At 42.9% G+C, this 19,179-nt stretch overlaps 1 protein-coding gene across 4 annotated transcripts in view; it reads left to right on the forward strand.

Moving 5' to 3' along the window:
• Positions 1-3,108: 3,108 nt before the first annotated feature.
• Positions 3,109-19,179, forward strand: part of LOC109200490 (protein NLRC3) — a 29,484-nt gene continuing 13,413 nt past the window's right edge. For 2 of the 4 annotated variants that reach the window (XM_025904851.1, XM_025904853.1), the window contains exons 1-3: positions 7,579-8,230; positions 8,315-8,416; positions 8,779-8,889. In XM_025904851.1, coding sequence (XP_025760636.1) covers positions 8,142-8,230; positions 8,315-8,416; positions 8,779-8,889 — 302 coding nt within the window. In that variant the 5' untranslated portion in view covers positions 7,579-8,141. Of the gene's footprint in view, positions 3,604-7,578; positions 8,231-8,314; positions 8,417-8,778; positions 8,890-19,179 lie in introns of those variants that run through there. The other 2 variants (XM_025904852.1, XM_025904854.1) reach the window with 2 other exon arrangements.

A 19,179-nucleotide genomic window follows, 5' to 3' on the forward strand; every position in this document is an offset into this window, starting at 1 on the left:
TGTTAAGATGGAAAAATGAATCAGGTTAAAATACTTTAAATCAGTGCAGATGTATAATGTAATTTAACATGTTGATAATGGTTGTAGTGGGCTTGTAATGTAAATGTGATTAAATGTGACACTAATGGTGACGCTGCATAAACCTGATCAAACAGTTCTATTAGTGGGTCTGTGTGATCAGCATCAGTGGGTTAAGGTGAGGCCTTGACTAGTAGAACGTCATGTTGGTGTATGACAACACATGAGCCAACATCAGACTCCGAGCGCTACGATGCTAAAGATCAGAAGATCCAGTGTGACATCATCGTTACCTGGCAACAGCAGCCCTCATCTGACTTTACTGGAGGATATTTACACCAGCAACACTGTTTAGTTTGATATGACGGATTAACAACATGCTGTGATATCCAGTTCATCTGTAATAGATACTGGATCTAATCAGTCAGCAGATATTTGATCAGCTTATTTATAACTATACTAGAAACAAACACAACTGTGTTGGTGATTCATGCAAACTTGCATATCAGCCTTTGAAGGTTTTGTAGTATTGAGAACAAAGAGGTTGTGTTAGGGCTGAAAAGCCCGACTTGTTCTCCTCTGCAGGTCATCAAATGCACCACAGAAGTTTGTATTTGCACAGCCTGTATATGTTTGATGGCTTTATTATTCTCTGTTCAAAGACAATAAATGTGCAAAATGTCTCCTGTAGTATCAGCTTCATTTAAAATGACTGCAAACATTTAGAGAACATGTGCTGCTGTTTGTCCTACATTTCAACACTGAATGAACCCTGAAAACGTGATGGCAGGTGGCAGATTGGAGTCCACATGAAATATCGGCTGTATGAAGACTGGAAAATATAGATGATACAAATATGCAGCCAAACATTTGTGGACATGGATAAACTCTCTGATCCAAAAAGCAGGAAGTGACACAGCTAGAAAATGAAAGTGTGTAACAGCTGAAGTCAAATGTAATGCAGAGTTGAATCTGCACTTGGATCCATGTGTGAAAGGTCCACATGTAGGGATCACATGAGTCCTGATGTTTGTCAGTGCAGCTTGATAACTCCATCTACTGTGGGCTACATATACTGGGCTGGTAGCTCCATAGTGTTGCAAAGAAACTATTCAATGTGCAAATTTAAAATCATCGTCTCTTCTAACACAGGAGCCATGTTGAGTTTAGATCACAGCGACCACCGGCAGTCTGAAATGGAATGAAGCCCATTGACAGCCAGCAGGTCTAAACAGGAACGCAGCCATTTGTATGCGTGGCAATGATGTGGCTGCAGCTGACACAGGATTGGTTCAAACTAAACATCATTTCACAGAGTTCACAAATAAACTCACGTTTTTATCTTTGAAGATCATCATAAAGTAGAATTGATGGTCCAGCAGACAACAGCAGGAGGTTTGAGCCCTTCTGATGCAGCAGAAACAGGATTTGGAGGAAGATGTTAATAGATTAGAAAGAATTGTACACTGTGAATCAATGCAAGTCTTTCTAGATAGACAGATCTTTAATAATCCCTCAGGTAGGTTCCTCTGGGACAGTCACAGATAGAGACACCAATTCTGACGTCCTTTGAAAGTTTTCATCACTCGTCATGTACACAGATGTTAATTCTACATATTCCTAGTACTGAACTCTAAATCAATATGAAGAAAATGCTCCTACTAATCTGCATATATGTTGATATCAAATCCTTTTCCAGCACATGGATAAATCTCTATAAATCTTTCAGTCTGATCAGAATGGGCACAGTGTTGTTATTGCAGCACTCCCTGATGTTTGAAAAGCTAAATGTCCATTTTAAAGTGCTCGTGTGTAGGATTGTGTTTCCTTCCTTTGTGCAGTTCTTACAGTAAACATGTTTGAATGTTTCCTGTTCCCCTGATGCTTCTTCCTGTTGGATAAAGTTGGTTTGAATAACATGTTCTTATAGGTTTCAATGAACTTCAAACTGGGATCCACTTACAAAACTGTCTCATTTTATTGGAACGATCCACATTTGCATCCATTCACGGTACATTTGACATCTGAACACGTTTGTACACATGATGAAAGCACAGATGGTGTTTGTGTGTCCTTCTTAAACTTAGTGTGAATGTTTCATCATGTAGAACTACTTAGAACAAAGTCTTTGGGAACATTTGGAGAACACGTTTAGGAAAGTAACATCCTGGTAGAACATTTTCTTAAAGCAAAGCAGAGCTGCAACATGACTGTGAGGATTCACAATAATAAAGTCAGAATACTTTATTATTATGAAGACTAAAGTGCACCTTAATGCTGCCAATGAATACACATGTTCTTTGTGAAAGCATGAGCACAGCTGACATGCACCACACTGACCCCACTCGCCCCATTTCTTCATCCACTTCTTGCTCTTGTGCTTGAAATGAGACGCAGACGCAGCAAAAGTCAGAGGCTCTAAAATCCACAAAAAGGGGGCTTGTTAGATCAGGATATTGATGTGATCCATAGAAAACATGGATAATACACCACTTTATTTGAAGACATCTGTAGCACTGCCTCAGTTCTGGATGTTTCCACAGACTCCTCTGTGCACCTAAAGAAAAGGTCAAAGGTCAGCAGCACATGTAGTTGGGACAATTCTTCATTTGCAAACAACAGTCGCACAAACTACACAATTATTTTCCTCCAGTGATGACTTTTCACTTGCAGAAATGGTCCTGTGTGATTTCTAGGCTGTGATATAAAAACTAGTTCCTAATGGCAGCGATTCACTCAGTAAACATGTGTTTCCTTCACCAACCTCACACACAGATCCAATAAGATCAGGAAGTGGGCAGTATAGTACAATATGTCTTATTTTGTATCTATTCCCGAACAGAGATATGCAATTTTCTCCGTGACTGCAGCTGTCAGTCAAAGCTGCTATGATGACGTTTTCACCCCAATTTAACATCGCTGCTGTAGGAATTAGAATCAAACTGATGGGAAAGGAGACCCCTTGGACATCAATCAGCGTGATGAGAACTATTGATAACAAAAGAAAGAATCTTTGGAAAAAAAATTATCCGAGGAGAATTAATTTATTTTAGTCTGACCCCAGTCCCATCCGCTAACATGGAGGAGGCGGGGTTTATGACCTATACTGCAGCCAGACACCAGGGGGCGAAAGAGACGTTTTGGCTTCATTTTTGGGGAGCTGTCGCGTCGTCCATGTTTTCTACAGTCAATGGCTTCAAAAGAAAAATAAGCAGAAATAAATCAGCTCTGCACAAACAGCCTCCTGTCATTATTATTATGGTCTGTGCAGACTAACGTGTGCTGTCCATTCACTCAAACTAAATCTATTCTGTGTTTTTCTACGCTCAATAGAAAATCTTATGTGCTGCGTTCACTGACTCCATCCTCTCTGACTGTTACTGACACTCAACACAGCCACAGGCTGACCGCAGCGGAGTGAAATGGAGTGCTGTGATTGGTCAGAATGTTTGTGACGGGCGGTCCCTGTTGCAGGTGGGTTGTGGACCCTCTGTCCCACAAGCCCCTCCCTGGTTTTGCCCTTCCCAAAGTTTTTCTCTCCTGAACTTTGACGCTGATCGTCTCCGTGTGAAGCTCCGTGTTAAGGTAACGTTAGCAGTGTGTAATGTTTTCCTGGCTAACATCAGCTGTGTGCAGCTTAGTTCAGCACAAATCTGCCGCTCCATAGTTCACGGTAACGGACTCACAGCTGGACCAAGAGGCTGACCCGCCCTGAGCTCTGAGTGAGGCCGCTGTACGTGACGTGGAAACATGTTTCTGCTGAAAAAGGGAAATATGCTGTGAAGATTTGGTCTGTCGTTTGTTTCTCTGCTCGCTCTGCTGTCGCTTTGTGTTTAAGAGAAACCCAGTTTTCCGTTAGTCTCAGTGTTTCAGGCTCTGAGTGTTTGTGTAGGAATCTGGACTCTCCTGAAAGAAATAAATGTAAAGTTAAGGTAAAGCTGTTTGTCATGTGTGTCTGGGATGGAGCCACATCAGAAACACGCATTCCTCCGCGGGCCCAGCGTCATTACGTCACTGACTTATTCAGGAGAACAGCCAGAAACTCCCACAGTGTTGCCAACTTAGCGACTTTGTCGCTATATTTAGCGAGTTTTTCCTTCCTAAAAAGCGACAAAAGCGACAAATCTGGCGACTTTTTCTGGTGTTATTGGAGACTTGTGACGACTTTTTGACGTGAAAGCATGTGTCGCTCTTACTGTCAACAAGCAGCGGGTGCTGCCGGGGGCACCTCGCCGGTGCCAAAGCGCTCACGCAGCAGTCTACCCCAGCTGCTGTCAGAGCAGGAGACGTTCACCTCTATGCAGTGGCGGTCCTAGCCTGTTTGGTGCCCTGGGCAGTCACTCCCTCCAACATATTTTATTGTAAAGACTGTTGTCGGAACCATACTGAATTTAACCAGATAAACATACACACACACATATATATATATATATATATATATATATATATATATATATGGAGAGAGAGAGTATGCATAGTAGAATGGCTTACAGACAGCTAATATAATTCATCATAAAATGAGAAAGGACAAATCAGCAATTGACAATGATTAATTAATGTTGTGCTGAACACAGTCCAAAAGACTCAAAAAGCTAAATCAGTGTTTACTGTTTACTCTCATAGCCAAGTGGCTAACAAACGTAAACAGACGTTTTCACTATCCCTACTAATTGATGTTATCTTGTTGTATCTGTGTTGTGGTCAGTGCTATCCTCCATGCTGTTGCATGCTGGGGCAGCAGGCTGAGGGTCGCAGATGCCAACAGACTAAATAAACTGATCCACAAGGCCAGTAATGTGGTGGGGATGGAGCTGGACTCCGTTAGGGTGGTGTCTGATGTTGTCCAAGTTAAGGACAGGTACATCCTTTTTACACACACCCTTTTCTACTCTGGAATATACTTGTGAAGTTTCTTAATATTTATTTATTTATAATAATTAATTCTTGATATTTATAATTGAGTGATCTGTATATATTAGTGATATTTCTTAAATGTGTCAAATCTCTAACATAAGGTATTGTTTGGAGTTTAGTCTGTTACTGTTACTATTTTTACCATTTCTTCTTGGAGCAACTGTAACCCACATAATTTCCTCAGGGATTAATAAAGTGTTCTGATTCTGATTGGTTCAGGATGACCTGCCATTTTCCAATGACACATCTGCTTATCTGTATCTTTTGCTCGTTTCTCTTCTTCTTTTCTCTTTTTTCTAAACTGAGCACCTGATGACTTTGAACTTTTCTTGTCCATCTTGGTTTTAATTTTGCACTCCAGTATGAACACCCATCCCCCAACCCAAGGATCACCACAACATAACCTAACAGACCTACACCTTAGTTCACAGATTCACTTTGTGTAGGGTTTATTTCTGGGGTTTCACACAACCCAGGATTCAAATCATGAATACATGATGGGCTTGGATTTACATCATTATGAATGAAATGTGCTCTATTTGGAAGCAGCAGGTCTCCCTCACCTTTCGACAGTTTGTGTGTCAAACTGTAAATTATAAATTTTAAATTGTTATTGATCCCTTTACCCCTGGTCCTAAAGTGTATATTTATTTTCTTACTCTTCTTATATTTATTGTTTGTTTACTTGCACTGCTGTAACTGGAGCCTCGTCGTCTCGTCTCTCTATATACTGGACTGTATGTAGCGGAGATGACAATAAAGTTTACTTTGACTTCAGCAGCAAGCAGGCGCACCGAGGGCTCTCGTGCTCACTTTTCGTGTATAGAATTTCAAAAAAACATCGGTGCAAATTATAAGTCTGTATCATGATGTCCGGTGTTTTCGTGTTTGTTGTTTTGTTTTTTTTTTGTTTTATTTTGCGAGTTGGTTATTAGACGCTGCTCCAGCCAGCCAGAGAATCCCCCGCCGCCCCTCCCTCTCCTCCCTGTGCTGCAAGCAGGAGGCACACCTCGCAACAGGCGACAGAAAACCGCCTGCAATCACAAAAATGCGCTGGCATGATGTCGGTGCAGCATGGGTGCGAGCAACTTTTTTTTTGCCGATGCCTGTGATGCCGCCCTGGGCAACTGCTCATGTCGCCCATATCAAAAACCGCTACTGCCTGTATGCATCCAAACTGTCTCTATGTATGTCTCTTCTATGATGTTATTTCTCTCCTACAGCGTGGGTTACAATAACATAAGCATGACCAATTATGCAAATTAGGCGATGACGTCATTTAGCGACTTCTAGTGGCTTTTAGGACAACCAATAGTGATTTTCCTTACTGAGGAGTTGGCAACACTGCTCCCACACCTGTGTCACACTGATTCATGAAGTCATGCAGCTGCGCACACTGATGTCAGCGCTGAACAGCTGCACAGCCTCTCTCTGCTCTCAGTGCACACAGGTGACAGTCGGTAACCATGGTGACAGGTGACAGTCCCAATAAAAGATCTCAGCTCATTAACAGAGAAACCTGTCTCTAATTCACTAGGTACGATGTGATGCACAGATTTACACACGTGTGCAGTGATTTGTGTGTTTCATCTGAGGACTCACAAGTGTAGGGATGGGTATTGATAAGATTTTCACGATTCCGATTCCATTTTCGATTCTGTTTAACGATTCGATTCTTTATCGATTCTTTTTAAAAAGGAGAACACTAAGGTCGATTAGCTTAGAACTTTGTTTTATATCTTCTCTTTGAACAAGATAGAAATTTAGGAGTAACATGGCCTTACAAACCCAACAGTGAGATCTTAAGAGATCCACAGCCTACGGCTCTTCAATGGGGTGTCACAGGGTCCCCGGGGAAAATTGTAAATGTAAAATAATAAAATAAATATTCTTCTGTAGCAATAACAAAGTATAACATAAATTATTCTGTAGCAATTACACAAGAATATCCAGTAATGTCCCTGCCTACAATTACACACATTCACTTACTGAAAATCGGGGGCATCTGCTGTGGCAAATGGGTGCAAGCCTTTTACCACAAACTTAGTCACTGCTCGGTGACATTCGTCTATCCTGGCCTGAAAGGAGACACTAACGGTAGACTGCAGCGAGAACTGCCAGCGAGCGCCAGCCAGACTCTGTCTGTCTGTCTCATCATGGTCACCTAAATGCACAGTAATGGCAGGTTTTGTAATAAGGGAGATCGCGCTAACATAATATGCACTGTTAGTTGATTATTTACCTGCTGCATTAACGGGAGAGGACGTGCAAACGTTACCGCTGCTGCTGGGTTGAGATTCACGAGTCCGGAGCGGAATTAAAAACACAACATTCATTTAAGGTCATCGCGTGTTTTGTGAGCAAATGCTTTTGCATATTCGTAGTGTTTCCTCCCTTAATTAAATATCTACTTTGCAAGTTGCCCTGTTGTCATCCGTTCTCGTAAAGTATAAGCAACCTTTTTAGCGTTTGAGCCGCCATGTTTCCTGCCAGGTAAATGACGCTCCGCAACGTGGTGACATCATTCGGGGCAACTGGAATCGATAAGGGAATCGTTTGCAAAAATGGCAAACAATTCCAAGGAATTGAAACAGTGGGAACCGGTTCTCAACAAGAACCGGGTTTCGATACCCATCCCTACACAAGCGTGTGCTTCAATCCACACATCCCAACCTGAGTAGATCCTCATTATTTACACTCAGTTTATTAAGTTCAGCTTCACCAATCAAAAACCTTCCTGTGCACAAATATCTAAAACATCTCGCTCCACATGTCCACGTGCAGCTTTGAGACAAATGTCACACTGCCAGCTCCATGCAGCTTTTAAGCTTTACTTTTCACTCTAATGTTTTATATCCATTTTCTGAGCAGCATTAACATGAGTTAGCTTAGCTAGCAGAGCAGCTAGCAGTTAGAGCATGAACTCTGTAAGCAGTCAGCTTGGTCCTGGACATTGTTACTGACATAAAGCTGCTCTCTGCAGCCATGTTTGACCTTTGTAGGACTACAGTAATGGAGGATTTGGAGGCTGAACTCGGCTCTGTGACACTTTTTGTAGTGAACTGATTAAAGCTGCGTCTCAGATGGATGTTAGTCCAACACATCAGACACGACCTCTGCAGCTCTCAGTTGATGTGCACATGAATGATTTGTGTTTCCTCTGCAGGTGAAGGTAGAAAGTGTGTGTGAGCTGATGTGAATTGAGCAGCATGGATCAGTGTGAGGACAGAGAGGAGGGAGTCCCTCCCTCTAAAAGCACTCTGTGTGGGGAACATGAGAGCCAGACCAAAGCTCAGAGGTAAGATGACCATCTCTAACTGTCCATGACTCTTCTCCATGTCACAGCTCAGCACTCACATCACTGCTCCATCATTATTCACAGGAACCAGCCTGGACCTCCACCCAGCTGTGTGTCCTTACAGAGTGACTGGTCTGCAGACCGTCCCATCAATTTTAAAGCCCAGCCTATGTCTGCTGCAGAGAGGTGAGCTGTTAGTAACATGAACTCTTTGATGTTAGTTTATCTCATTTAAATGAACTGCTTGATGTTTCCTGGTCTCTAGACTGCATCTCAAAGGAAGTCACTGAACCTTTATTCCTTTATTCTATAAAACATGTCCACCATTTAAACTCCTGCTGCTCACAGTGAGACCATCAATAGTCCTGCACTGTGTAAATGACCTCTGGTTGGCGCTCTGTTCTTACTATGTAAAACAGTAGTTCGGAGTTTCCTTCTGCTCATGCTCAACTTGCAAACCTGTTTCTCTTTGGGATGATGAAGGTGATCTAAGTCTTCATCAGCTTCTGTGGCTCCAAATGGAAAAACACATTTTTCTTCTCTAACAGGATCCATGCGAGACCTGCTGGACCTGAACCCAGCTGTGTGTCCTTACAGAGTGACTGGTCTGCAGATCGCCCCATTAATTTTAAAGTCCAGCCTGTGTCTGCTGCAGAGAGGTGAGCTGTTAGTAACATGAACTCTTTGAGTTGGTTGGTTGCTAATAGACATAGATTAGTTTATGTTAGCTAATTAGAGACAGAAGCATTGAGTTAGTGGAGAATAAAAACACTGAAGCTAAAAATCTGTCTCACTGTTGTGCTGCTCTTTGCTGCAGCAGTGAGTTTATTTAAAAACTTTCACTCTGTCTCTTCAGCAGTAAGTGGTTCTGCTTTGTTTGCTGGCTGAGCTAAAACAGGAAAATCCACTTGTTAGCTGTAGTGTTTGTAACGAGGCTAAAGAGGAGAAACGGAGAGAGAACTTTATTAATCCCTCGAGTTGGTTCCTCTGGGAAATTCAGTTAAAGAACATCTGGAACTAATCAGGTACAACAAGACAGGGATAACGCACAACTTAACAAAATCCTGTAGAGACACAAGACTGTCAGAATAAAACTGTCATGGCTGGGTCTGTGACCCAGCATTTTGAGTAGGGATGGGTATCGAAAACCGGTTCTTGTTGAGAACCGGTTCCCACTGTTTCAATTCCTTGGAATTGTTTGCCATTTTTGCAAACGATTCCCCTATCGATTCCAGTCGCCCCGAATGTATTGTCAGATTATTATGATGAAAAAAAACCCCACCCATCTCGCCCCTGCGGGCGGTTTATCCTTCAAGCTCGGGTCCTCTACCAGAGGCCTGGGAGCTTGAGGGTCCTGCGCAGTATCTTAGCTGTTCCCAGGACTGCGCTCTTCTGGACAGAGATCTCCGATGTTGTTCCCGGGATCTGCTGGAGCCACTCGCCTAGCTTGGGAGTCACCGCACCTAGTGCTCCGATTACCACGGGGACCACCGTTACCTTCACTCTCCACATCCTCTCGAGCTCTTCTCTGAGCCCTTGGTATTTCTCCAGCTTCTCGTTTTCCTTCTTTCTGATGTTGCTGTCATTCGGAACCGCTACATCAATCACTATGGCTGTCTTCTTCTGTTTCTCCACCACCACTATGTCCGGTTGGTTAGCCACCACCATTTTGTCCGTCTGTATCTGGAAGTCCCACAGGATCTTAGCTCTGTCATTCTCCATCACCCTTGGGGGCATCTCCCATTTCGGCACAGATGTTTCTGTATACTATGCCGGCCACTTGGTTATGGCGCTCCATGTATGCCCTGCCTGCTAGCATCTTGCACCCTGCTGTTATGTGCTGGATTGTCTCAGGGGCATCTTTACACAGCCTGCACCTGGGGTCTTGCCTGGTGTGATAGACCCCAGCCTCTATGGATCTTGTACTCAGAGCTTGTTCCTGTGCTGCCATGATTAGTGCCTCCATGCTGTCTTTCAGTCCAGCTTTGTCCAGCCACTGGTAGGATTTCTGGATATCAGCCACCTCCTCTATCTGCCGGTGGTACATACCGTGCAGGGGCCTGTCCTTCCATGATGGTTCCTCGCCTTCCTCCTCTTTCTTGGGTTTCTGCTGCCTGAGGTATTCACTGAGCACTCTGTCAGTTGGGGCCATCTTCGTGATGTATTCGTGGATGTTTCTTGTCTCATCCTGGATTGTGGTGCTGACACTAACCAGTCCCCGGCCTCCTTCCTTCCACTTAGCGTACAGCCTCAGGGTGCTGGACTTGGGGTGAAACCCTCCATGCATGGTCAGGAGCTTTCTTGTCTTTATGTCAGTGGCTTCTATCTCCTCCTTTGGCCAGCCTATTACCCCAGCAGGGTATCTGATCACGGGCAGGGTGTAGGTGTTGATAGCCCGGATCTTGTTCTTACCGTTCAGCTGACTCCTCAGGACTTGCCTGACCCTCTGCAGGTATTTGGTGGTTGCAGCTTTCCTAGCGGCCTCTTCATGGTTCCCATTCGCCTGTGGGATCCCCAGGTACTTGTAACTGTCCTCTATGTCTGCAATGTTGCCTTCTGGTAGTTCAATCCCCTCAGTTCTGACTACCTTCCCTCTCTTTGTTACCATCCGGCTACACTTCTCCAGTCCGAACGACATTCCAATGTCATTGCTGTATATCCTGGTAGTGTGGATCAGTGAATCGATGTCTCGTTCACTCTTGGCATACAGCTTGATGTCATCCATGTACAGGAGGTGGCTGACAACCGCTCCGTTCCGTAGTCGGTATCCGTAGCCAGTCTTGTTAATGATCTCACTGAGGGGGTTCAGGCCTATGTAGAACAGCAGTGGGGACAGAGCATCTCCTTGGTAGATCCCGCACTTGATGGTGACTTCTGCTATGGGCTTGGAGTTGGCCTCTAGTGTTGTACGCCACATCCCCATTGAGTTCCTGATGAAGGTTCTTAGGGTCACTTTTGATCTTGTACAATTCTAGGCATTCCAGTATCCAGCTGTGGGGCATTGAGTCATAGGCCTTCTTGTAATCAATCCAGGCTGTGCACAAGTTGGTCAGTCTGGTCTTGCAGTCTCGGCTGACTGTTCTGTCTACCAGTAGCTGGTGTTTTGCGCCTCTGGTATTCTTGCCAATCCCTTTCTGAGCCCCGCTTATGTATTGACCCATGTGCCTGTTCATCTTAGCCCAAAAACTTTGGTCCTTCAAATGAACAGGTACAAAAAAGAAACCAAACACATCAGACATCGCAATAAAGCTATTGCCAAATAAAGGTAACCTGAAGAACAGTGAAATTGAGATGATTTGATGCCTGACAGGAGCTTCCATGTAGTACTGAGGCAGGTTATTGGTCGGTAGTTGGATGGGACCGGTCCCTTCTTGGGGTCCTTGGGGATCAGGACTAGGGATGGGCACCGGTGTCCGGTGCCATGATGGCACCGGTTCTGACATAAACGGTAGTAACCAGACCGAAAAGCAGCGCACATTTCGGTGCTTTATTTCGGTGCTTTTTTTTTCCTGAGATGTGATACACTTTAGATTCTAGCCAATCATTTTACGTTTCCGAGGATAGTAGGCGGGCCCAGGTGCGTCCGTTCTTTTAGAGCAGAGCTACAGATTAAAAATGCCCAAGGCGAAGCGGTCAAAAGTCTGGCTGTACTTCACAGCAAAAGATGAAAACTCAGCAGCCTGCAACAAGTGCTTTAAGATGATACTGTGCAAAGGAGGTAACACCTCGAATCTGATGAAACACCTGGCGACGTATAGCATTTTGTTAAAAGCCGAGAAACGCGCCGTGTTTGATAGCTTGCTGCGAGACCTCACACTGTGCCCATCTACTGCGGGTGTGGTACCTGTTATCGGACCCGTAGTTAGCAACATCCACCAAAAACCCGAAGAGGAGAGTCCTGGCCCCTAGCCCTGCCAGTGTAGCAGAAATGGTGACGGATGATGATGGCAGCAGCAGCCGTTCTTCTCTGCGTGAGTAGCTTAATGTTGTTCGTGTGTAATTAACGTTGAGTAGGCTAACCACGTTATTACATTAATGCATGTAAGGTGAACTAGCAAACACCGTCGTAGTTACATGCGGCTGTCTTCTTGTTTGATGGCAGATACTAAAATGACCAAAGAAAAAGTGGAAAACAGTTAAACATGAGAGGTTTTTGGACAAAGTTTGTGTTTTTTCCATTGTTTAAGCACTGTTTCCAAGAGTGATAGCATATATGCCCTATAGCTGCAGAAAAGGCTAACATTGTTATCTTTTTACAAAAAAACAGCTGAACATGAGAGGTTTTTGAACCAATTTTGTGTTCTCCATTCTTTAAGCACCGGTTTGAGCACCGTTTAAGCACCGGCACCGTTTCAAAAGTATCGGTTTGGTACTGGTATCGGATAAAACCTAAACGATACCCATCCCTAATCAGGACCGTCCGACCTTCGGCTAGCCATTCCGGGTGTCTCTCGTCAACTAGCAGCTGGTTCATTTGTGCTGCCAGACGCTCGTGGAGTGCAGTCAGTTATTATATGTAAGAGACAAATATTGTTCGTTTAATATGTTGGCATTACTAAATTTGGCTCATGTGTAAAAAGCAAATGTACGAGCTGTGATAACTGTTTCTGATAGAATGAAGATCAGACTGATATATGAAATATTCCTTTATTGGGTGAGAAAATCAGACCATGTCATAACTGCTTTAAGTCATACAGAATAGATAACAGAGCCTTAAACAGGCCGACTTCTGCTAAATGGGTCAAACTGGGCAGAAAGTCTACAAACACATAACATCCTTATAGAATATGATGTAACACTATAGATCAACTTACCTCAGAATATATAAAGCATATAAACAATCACAGCAATATGATGCAACAAACACAGCAGTGCTACTAATCCAAAATACTCAAAGCTTCATAGAACTGAAACAAACATTTATTTTTAGCTCCATTCTGCTGCTGATACATACTGTAGAGGCTAAGCCTACGCTTGAAGCCACTGAGGTGGCCGTTAACGGGGGGTGACGCGATGTCACTGGTATGGATGAATTAAGTAAACAGTCCAATAACTCCAGCAGTACTTATCTTTTCCTTTTGTTCTTTATTCCAATAATATCTTGACATAACAGCACAGCGGTCACAAACTGTTTGCCTTCTCACAATTAACGACACACCTGACGCTGATTACGTGCGTCTACCTTAAATACCTTTACATGAGCAAAACAGAAAAAGGTGACCTCTAGCGGCCACATAAGGCATTAACCCAAAAATGGCTCCTACACCCCGGCCCCTAATTGCAATGGCTATCAGACATGGCAATTCTAATCACAAAGAAAATAAGGAGCCACTAATACAGTCTACTTTAGACATATACATTCACCTAAATAAACATAAGTAATAGAGCACTTAAACACTTTTAGATTACAGTCTCATGTAACAAGCAAAGTTTAGTTACAGGTCTTTCTAGAATATTAGTCTTTGTTTTTAAACGTACAGATCGTACAAGTCCATTTTTGTCATGAATGGTTTCCTGAACTCTTCCAAGTAGCCAGGAACCACGTGGTGCAGAAGAATCCATTATAATGACTATATCACCAGGTTTTAGATTCTTCTTCTTTTGGTTCCATTTTTGTCTCTCCTGTAACAAAGGCAGGTATTCGTGTATCCATCGTTTCCAAAAAAGATCTGAGATGTACTGAGCCTGTTTCCATCTTCTCTTCAAATACATATCCTGAGGGTCAAATAGTCCGGGTGGTAAAGATGGTTTTCCTTTCATTAGGAGGATGTGATTTGGTGTAAGTGGCTCTAGGTCTTTTGGATCATCAGAAAGCTTTGTGATGGGTCTGTCATTTAAAATTGCTTCAATTTCACACAGAACCGTATTCAATCCATCGTCGTCCAACTGTTGTTGCTGAAGAACGGATCTCAGAATCTTTCTGACCATACGAATTATCCGTTCCCAAATGCCACCATGATGTGATGCTCCAGGCGGATTAAAACTCCATTTTATTCCAATGTGTCGCAAAGCATCCGCTATTTGGGTATGTTTTAGCGATTCAAGAGCTTCCCTTAACTCTCTGTCGGCTTCAACAAAGTTGGTTCCATTGTCCGATTGGATGCGAGCAACTTGACCTCTTCGACTCACAAAACGGCGCAAAGCATTAATGCAGGCATCTGTGGTTAGAGCGCTAGCCACTTCCAAGTGCACTGCTCGGCTGGCTAAACAGGTGAAAATTACTCCATAGCGTTTAGCTGTACCTCGTCCTCTTTTCACTTCAATAGGTCCGAAGTAATCAACTCCGACATTGGTGAATGGTGGGTTATCTGGCAAAATTCTTTCCTTGGGTAAATCTGCCATCTTTTGCTCCAAGGCTTTTCCATGATATTTTCTGCAAAAATTACATTCTGCGATAACCTTTCTTACAGCTGAGTTGGCCTTTGTGATCCAGTATTTTCTCCTTAGTGTGGATAAGGTGTGGTTACGACCGCTATGACCAAGCTGTTGATGAATGTGCTTTAGGATGAGACTTGCTACATGTTGATCCTTTGCAAGAACAAAGGGATGCTTCATTTCTTCTGGTAAGGAGCCCTTTGTCAGTCGTCCCCCAACTCTTAAGAGGCCTTCATCATCAAGATAAGGATCTAATCTATAAATTGAGCTGTGCCTGCTCACAGAACCTTTCCCACTTGACAATGCAGCAATCTCCTCTCCAAATCTTTGTTGCTGGCAAAATCTAATAATGGCAAGCTCAGCTTCCAGAAGATCCTTTGAAGATAGTCTATACAGTTGTGGTTTCTTTGCTTTTTCCTTTGTAGTACCTTTACGAATTGGGTTATCCAAGTTAGGTTGCGATCTTCTCTTCTTGTCTCTCATTGAACGAAGGATTGCCTTCAGTCTAAGGAACCAAGCAACAGCAACCTTGAGCCTTCTCCAGTCTGAGAAGTACACCATCAATTGACATGTAGCATCAAGCAAGTCTTTTACTCGAGTAACATTCACTGTGGCCTCACTTTTGACTTCAGGGTCCTCTGATTCTAAGGAGCATTCCATTAGATTGGTTGGCCAATCACTTTCTGGCTTCTGCAGAAAGCTTGGTCCTTCGATCCAGCGGCTGCTATGAACAATGTTCCCAGCCTTGAGCCCTCTTGTAACATCATCTGCTGGATTTTCCTTTGAGCCTACATATCTCCATTGTGATTGTTTAGTTGCAGTTGTAATGAATGAGACTCTGTTTGCCACAAAGGTAAGGAATCGTTTATCCTCATTCATTATGTATTTGAGTACAGATGTACTATCTGTCCAAAATACAGATTGCTCGAGTTTCATTCTCAACTGAGCCCTTAACATGAGATCCACTCAGACGGCAACTACAGCGGCTGTTAGTTCCAGACGTAGAATAGTGACAGGTTTTAGAGGTGTTACCCTTGCCTTGCCCATCAAGAATGCTACGTGGATGGATTTCCTATTGTCTTGCATGCGCAGATATGACACAGTTCCATATCCAGATTCACCAGCATCTGAGAAATGGTGTAGCTGTGCATGTGAGACAGGTCCAAACTCTCTTGGTTGTATACACCTTTTAACCTTGAAATGGGAAAGCGTTTGCAAATCACTGAGCCAAATTTTCCACTTTTGCAACATGGTTTGGGGTATTGGTTCATCCCATCCCAGTTTCCTTTTGCAAAGCTCCTGCTGCATTCTTTTGGCAGGCAGCAGGACTGGTGCAAGGAATCCCAAAGGATCGTAAATAGAGCTTGATATTGACAACATTCCACGCCTAGTACAGGATTTTTGAGGAACATCCATCTTGAAGTTGAATGTATCAGTTTCCACACACCACTGCAAGCCCAGAGCTCTTTCTACCGGAAGTTTGTCTCTGTCAAGATTTAATTCTTTCAAGTCTTTAGCCCTTTGCTCCTCTGACATACTTTGCAACAGGGTGCGATTGTTACTAACCCACTTGGTCAGTGTAAATCCTCCCCTTTGACAAAGTGCTGAAAGATCTTTGACCAAATCAACAGCATCTGAGGTGGAGGCCACACTCTTTAAACAGTCGTCCACATAGAAGTTCTCTTTTATCGTTTCACATACCTTGTCCATGAATTCAGTTTGATTGTCCTCAGCCGTTTTTCTCAAAGCGAAACTGGCACAGCTCGGGGAGGATACTGCACCGAACAGATGAACAGTCATTCGAAACTCAATTACGTCCTTGCTCAGATCTCCATCTGGCCACCACAAAAAACGCAGAAAGTCTCTGTCCTCTTTGGCAACTTTAACTTGATAAAACATTGCCTCTATGTCACCCATAAATGCGACTCGATCCTGTCGAAATCTAAGCAAAACCCCAAGCAATGTACTTGTGAGATTAGGACCCTGTAAGAGCTGCTTGTTTAACCCTTTAAGACCTACCATAGAACCAAGTCCGCCAGAGCTTATATTATATTTTTACATGCTGTAGTGCCAATTTTGGGAGCATTTCAAGTTGATATACATCAATACAACCATTATAGCCCAAATTTTAATAATATGTATGCATTAAGTGCATAGTAATTACATAAATTGCAAAAAAGTGCAATAAACTACAAAAAAATTGAAAATCGTTTTTGTTTTTTTAACATATATTTCTAGTTAGAGAAATTTAAGAGGCTTATCCCTCAAAACTGTAAATACAAAAAAGTTGCACAAACTAGTTTCCCACCACAGGAAATTTATTTGAAGCGTCTTCATAGTTTTACTTTTGAAATACACCAATTTTTATATACTGCAGGAAAAACGAAAATAAATATTATAGTGCAAATTTGCAAAAAAGCAGCATATGCATCAAAATAAACTATTTCCAGCAGTGCAATTCGAGTTCTAAGCATCCCAGAAACGACACAGAAAGTTATAAAGTCAAACATAACTTTTAAAAACACCAGTATAGGCTCTGAGGCCCTGATAGTAAAAAAAAACTACATTTCCGCGAAAATGACGTCACTTCCGGTTTCGGGCAGGTAATGGCGGACATGCGAAAGTTTGCGCTGACGTCTATTCCAACGTAGGAAGTGTTATGAACAGCTGATCGGATCGGCAAAATGTGTTTCTGGAATATTATGTTTTTGTTGCTGCAAGCGCTTTTTATGCAGTTTTTGCAAAGCTATATGTGGAAGAAAACCGTGACCTAGGACAAGCTGATGGAATAAGATGTAAGTACAACTTCTCCAGTTTCATATGTAAAAAAAATTATTGCTCTAGCTTACGTGGTTGCAGAGCTACCGGGATTTAAAAATAGTTACGCAAAACGGAGCGTGCCCGCTCCGACCGGTTTTAAAGGGTTAATGATGTCCCCTGGAATGATGCCCCACAGTCAAATACAATTCTTATAGATCGTTTTCTGGGATGGTAGACTGCGTGATGAGGAATGTACCACTTCTGACCATTTTCGCAAGACAACTGCTGTGAAGGTATTTGCTCTGCATATCCATTACTTAGCATCTCGTCCATAAAGTTTTTATATTCTTTATGCAACTGTTCATTGTTGAGAAGTTTTTGTTTTAGACTTTGCAATCTTTGTTTAACTATGGAGAAATTGTTTGGCATCTTTATGTTATCCTGTTTAAAAGGTAGCTTCAAACAGTAGTGTCCATCTTCCATTGTTGCAGATTTTTCCATGATTTTCATGAACTTAAGGTCCTCCCTTGACAAACCCTTTTCCTCTATAACCTTTTCATTAAAGTCATAGTTATATTGACTTTTCAATATTTCCTCCAGCTTACAAACAGATATCCTATTTACAACTGTTGGTGGGTGCTCGCTGTCCAAGTTGTTTTTCCCATCTTCCATGGGCCCATTTATGACCCAACCCAATGCCGTTCTTATAGCATATGGGCCATTCCCCTGGCTATGAATGACCTCCCATGGTTCCAATAACTTGGGAGCATTGCATCCAATCAACAGGTCCACATTAGCCATTATGTGGGGAATTTGAACCTTTGACAGATATGGCCACCTGATCAGATCTTCTTCCTTTACAAAGTTATCCGTGGTGACAGGCATCCTTTCCTGTGTTAGGATTTCTGGAAGTTCATAGAAAGCATTGCTGCCTAAACCAGAAACTTCAAGACCAGTAAGTGAGTGGGCAGAGACAACCTTTACTTGACCCATCGTTTGTAACAGGAAGTGCGTTCTTTTGCCCACAAGATTTAGCTTTTGCATGAGGTGCTCTGAAAAGAAGCTAGCTGAACTGCCAGGATCTAAAAAAGCATATGTCTGTATGACATGACTACCTTTAACAGACTTTATTTGAACTGGCAGAATGGAAAGCAAACCGCTGTCTCTTCCGGCCCCTGTATGGCCACAGGTTTTCATAGGAGTTACGTTCTTTGAAGAGGAGGGCTCTCCACAAGATTCTGGACTTAAACAATTGTTATCAATATGGAGGACAGTGGGATGACCCTTACCACACGTCCTACATGTCAAACGCTTAGCACAGTCCTTGCTTACGTGCCCAGCACCTAAGCAACCAAAACACAGCCCTTTCTCCTTTAGAAAAAGCATTTTGTCTCTGTGCTTCTTCCGCTGAAACTGTTGACACTCCTCCAGTGTGTGTCGTTGAGTACAGCAGACACAAGATGGCCTTACTGTGAAGTCATGGCTTGTTGTGGTAATCAGCCTTTCCGTGCCATAGGTTTTATTCATGTTCATGGGTGTGACTGTAGCAGCAAAGCTGTTCCCTTTAATTTGTTTGATTGGTTGTGACTTCAGTCTGTTGTCAGCCTTTGAGACAGGGATTGTTGACGTTACATTCTGAATGTCCCCAAATAAAGGATCCGAAAGAATTTTCACCTGCTTTTCAATAAATGCAACCAAATCTTGAAACCGAGCTCTGTGCTTAGAAGTTTCCAATATATCATATGCAAAGGCTCTCCATTTCTCTCTCATTTTATATGGCAACTTGCACAAAATGATTTTCATGTTCACTGGCA

The sequence above is a fragment of the Oreochromis niloticus genome, unplaced genomic scaffold (genome assembly GCF_001858045.2).
Source record: "Oreochromis niloticus isolate F11D_XX unplaced genomic scaffold, O_niloticus_UMD_NMBU tig00007375_pilon, whole genome shotgun sequence".
Lineage (NCBI taxonomy): Eukaryota > Metazoa > Chordata > Actinopteri > Cichliformes > Cichlidae > Oreochromis > Oreochromis niloticus.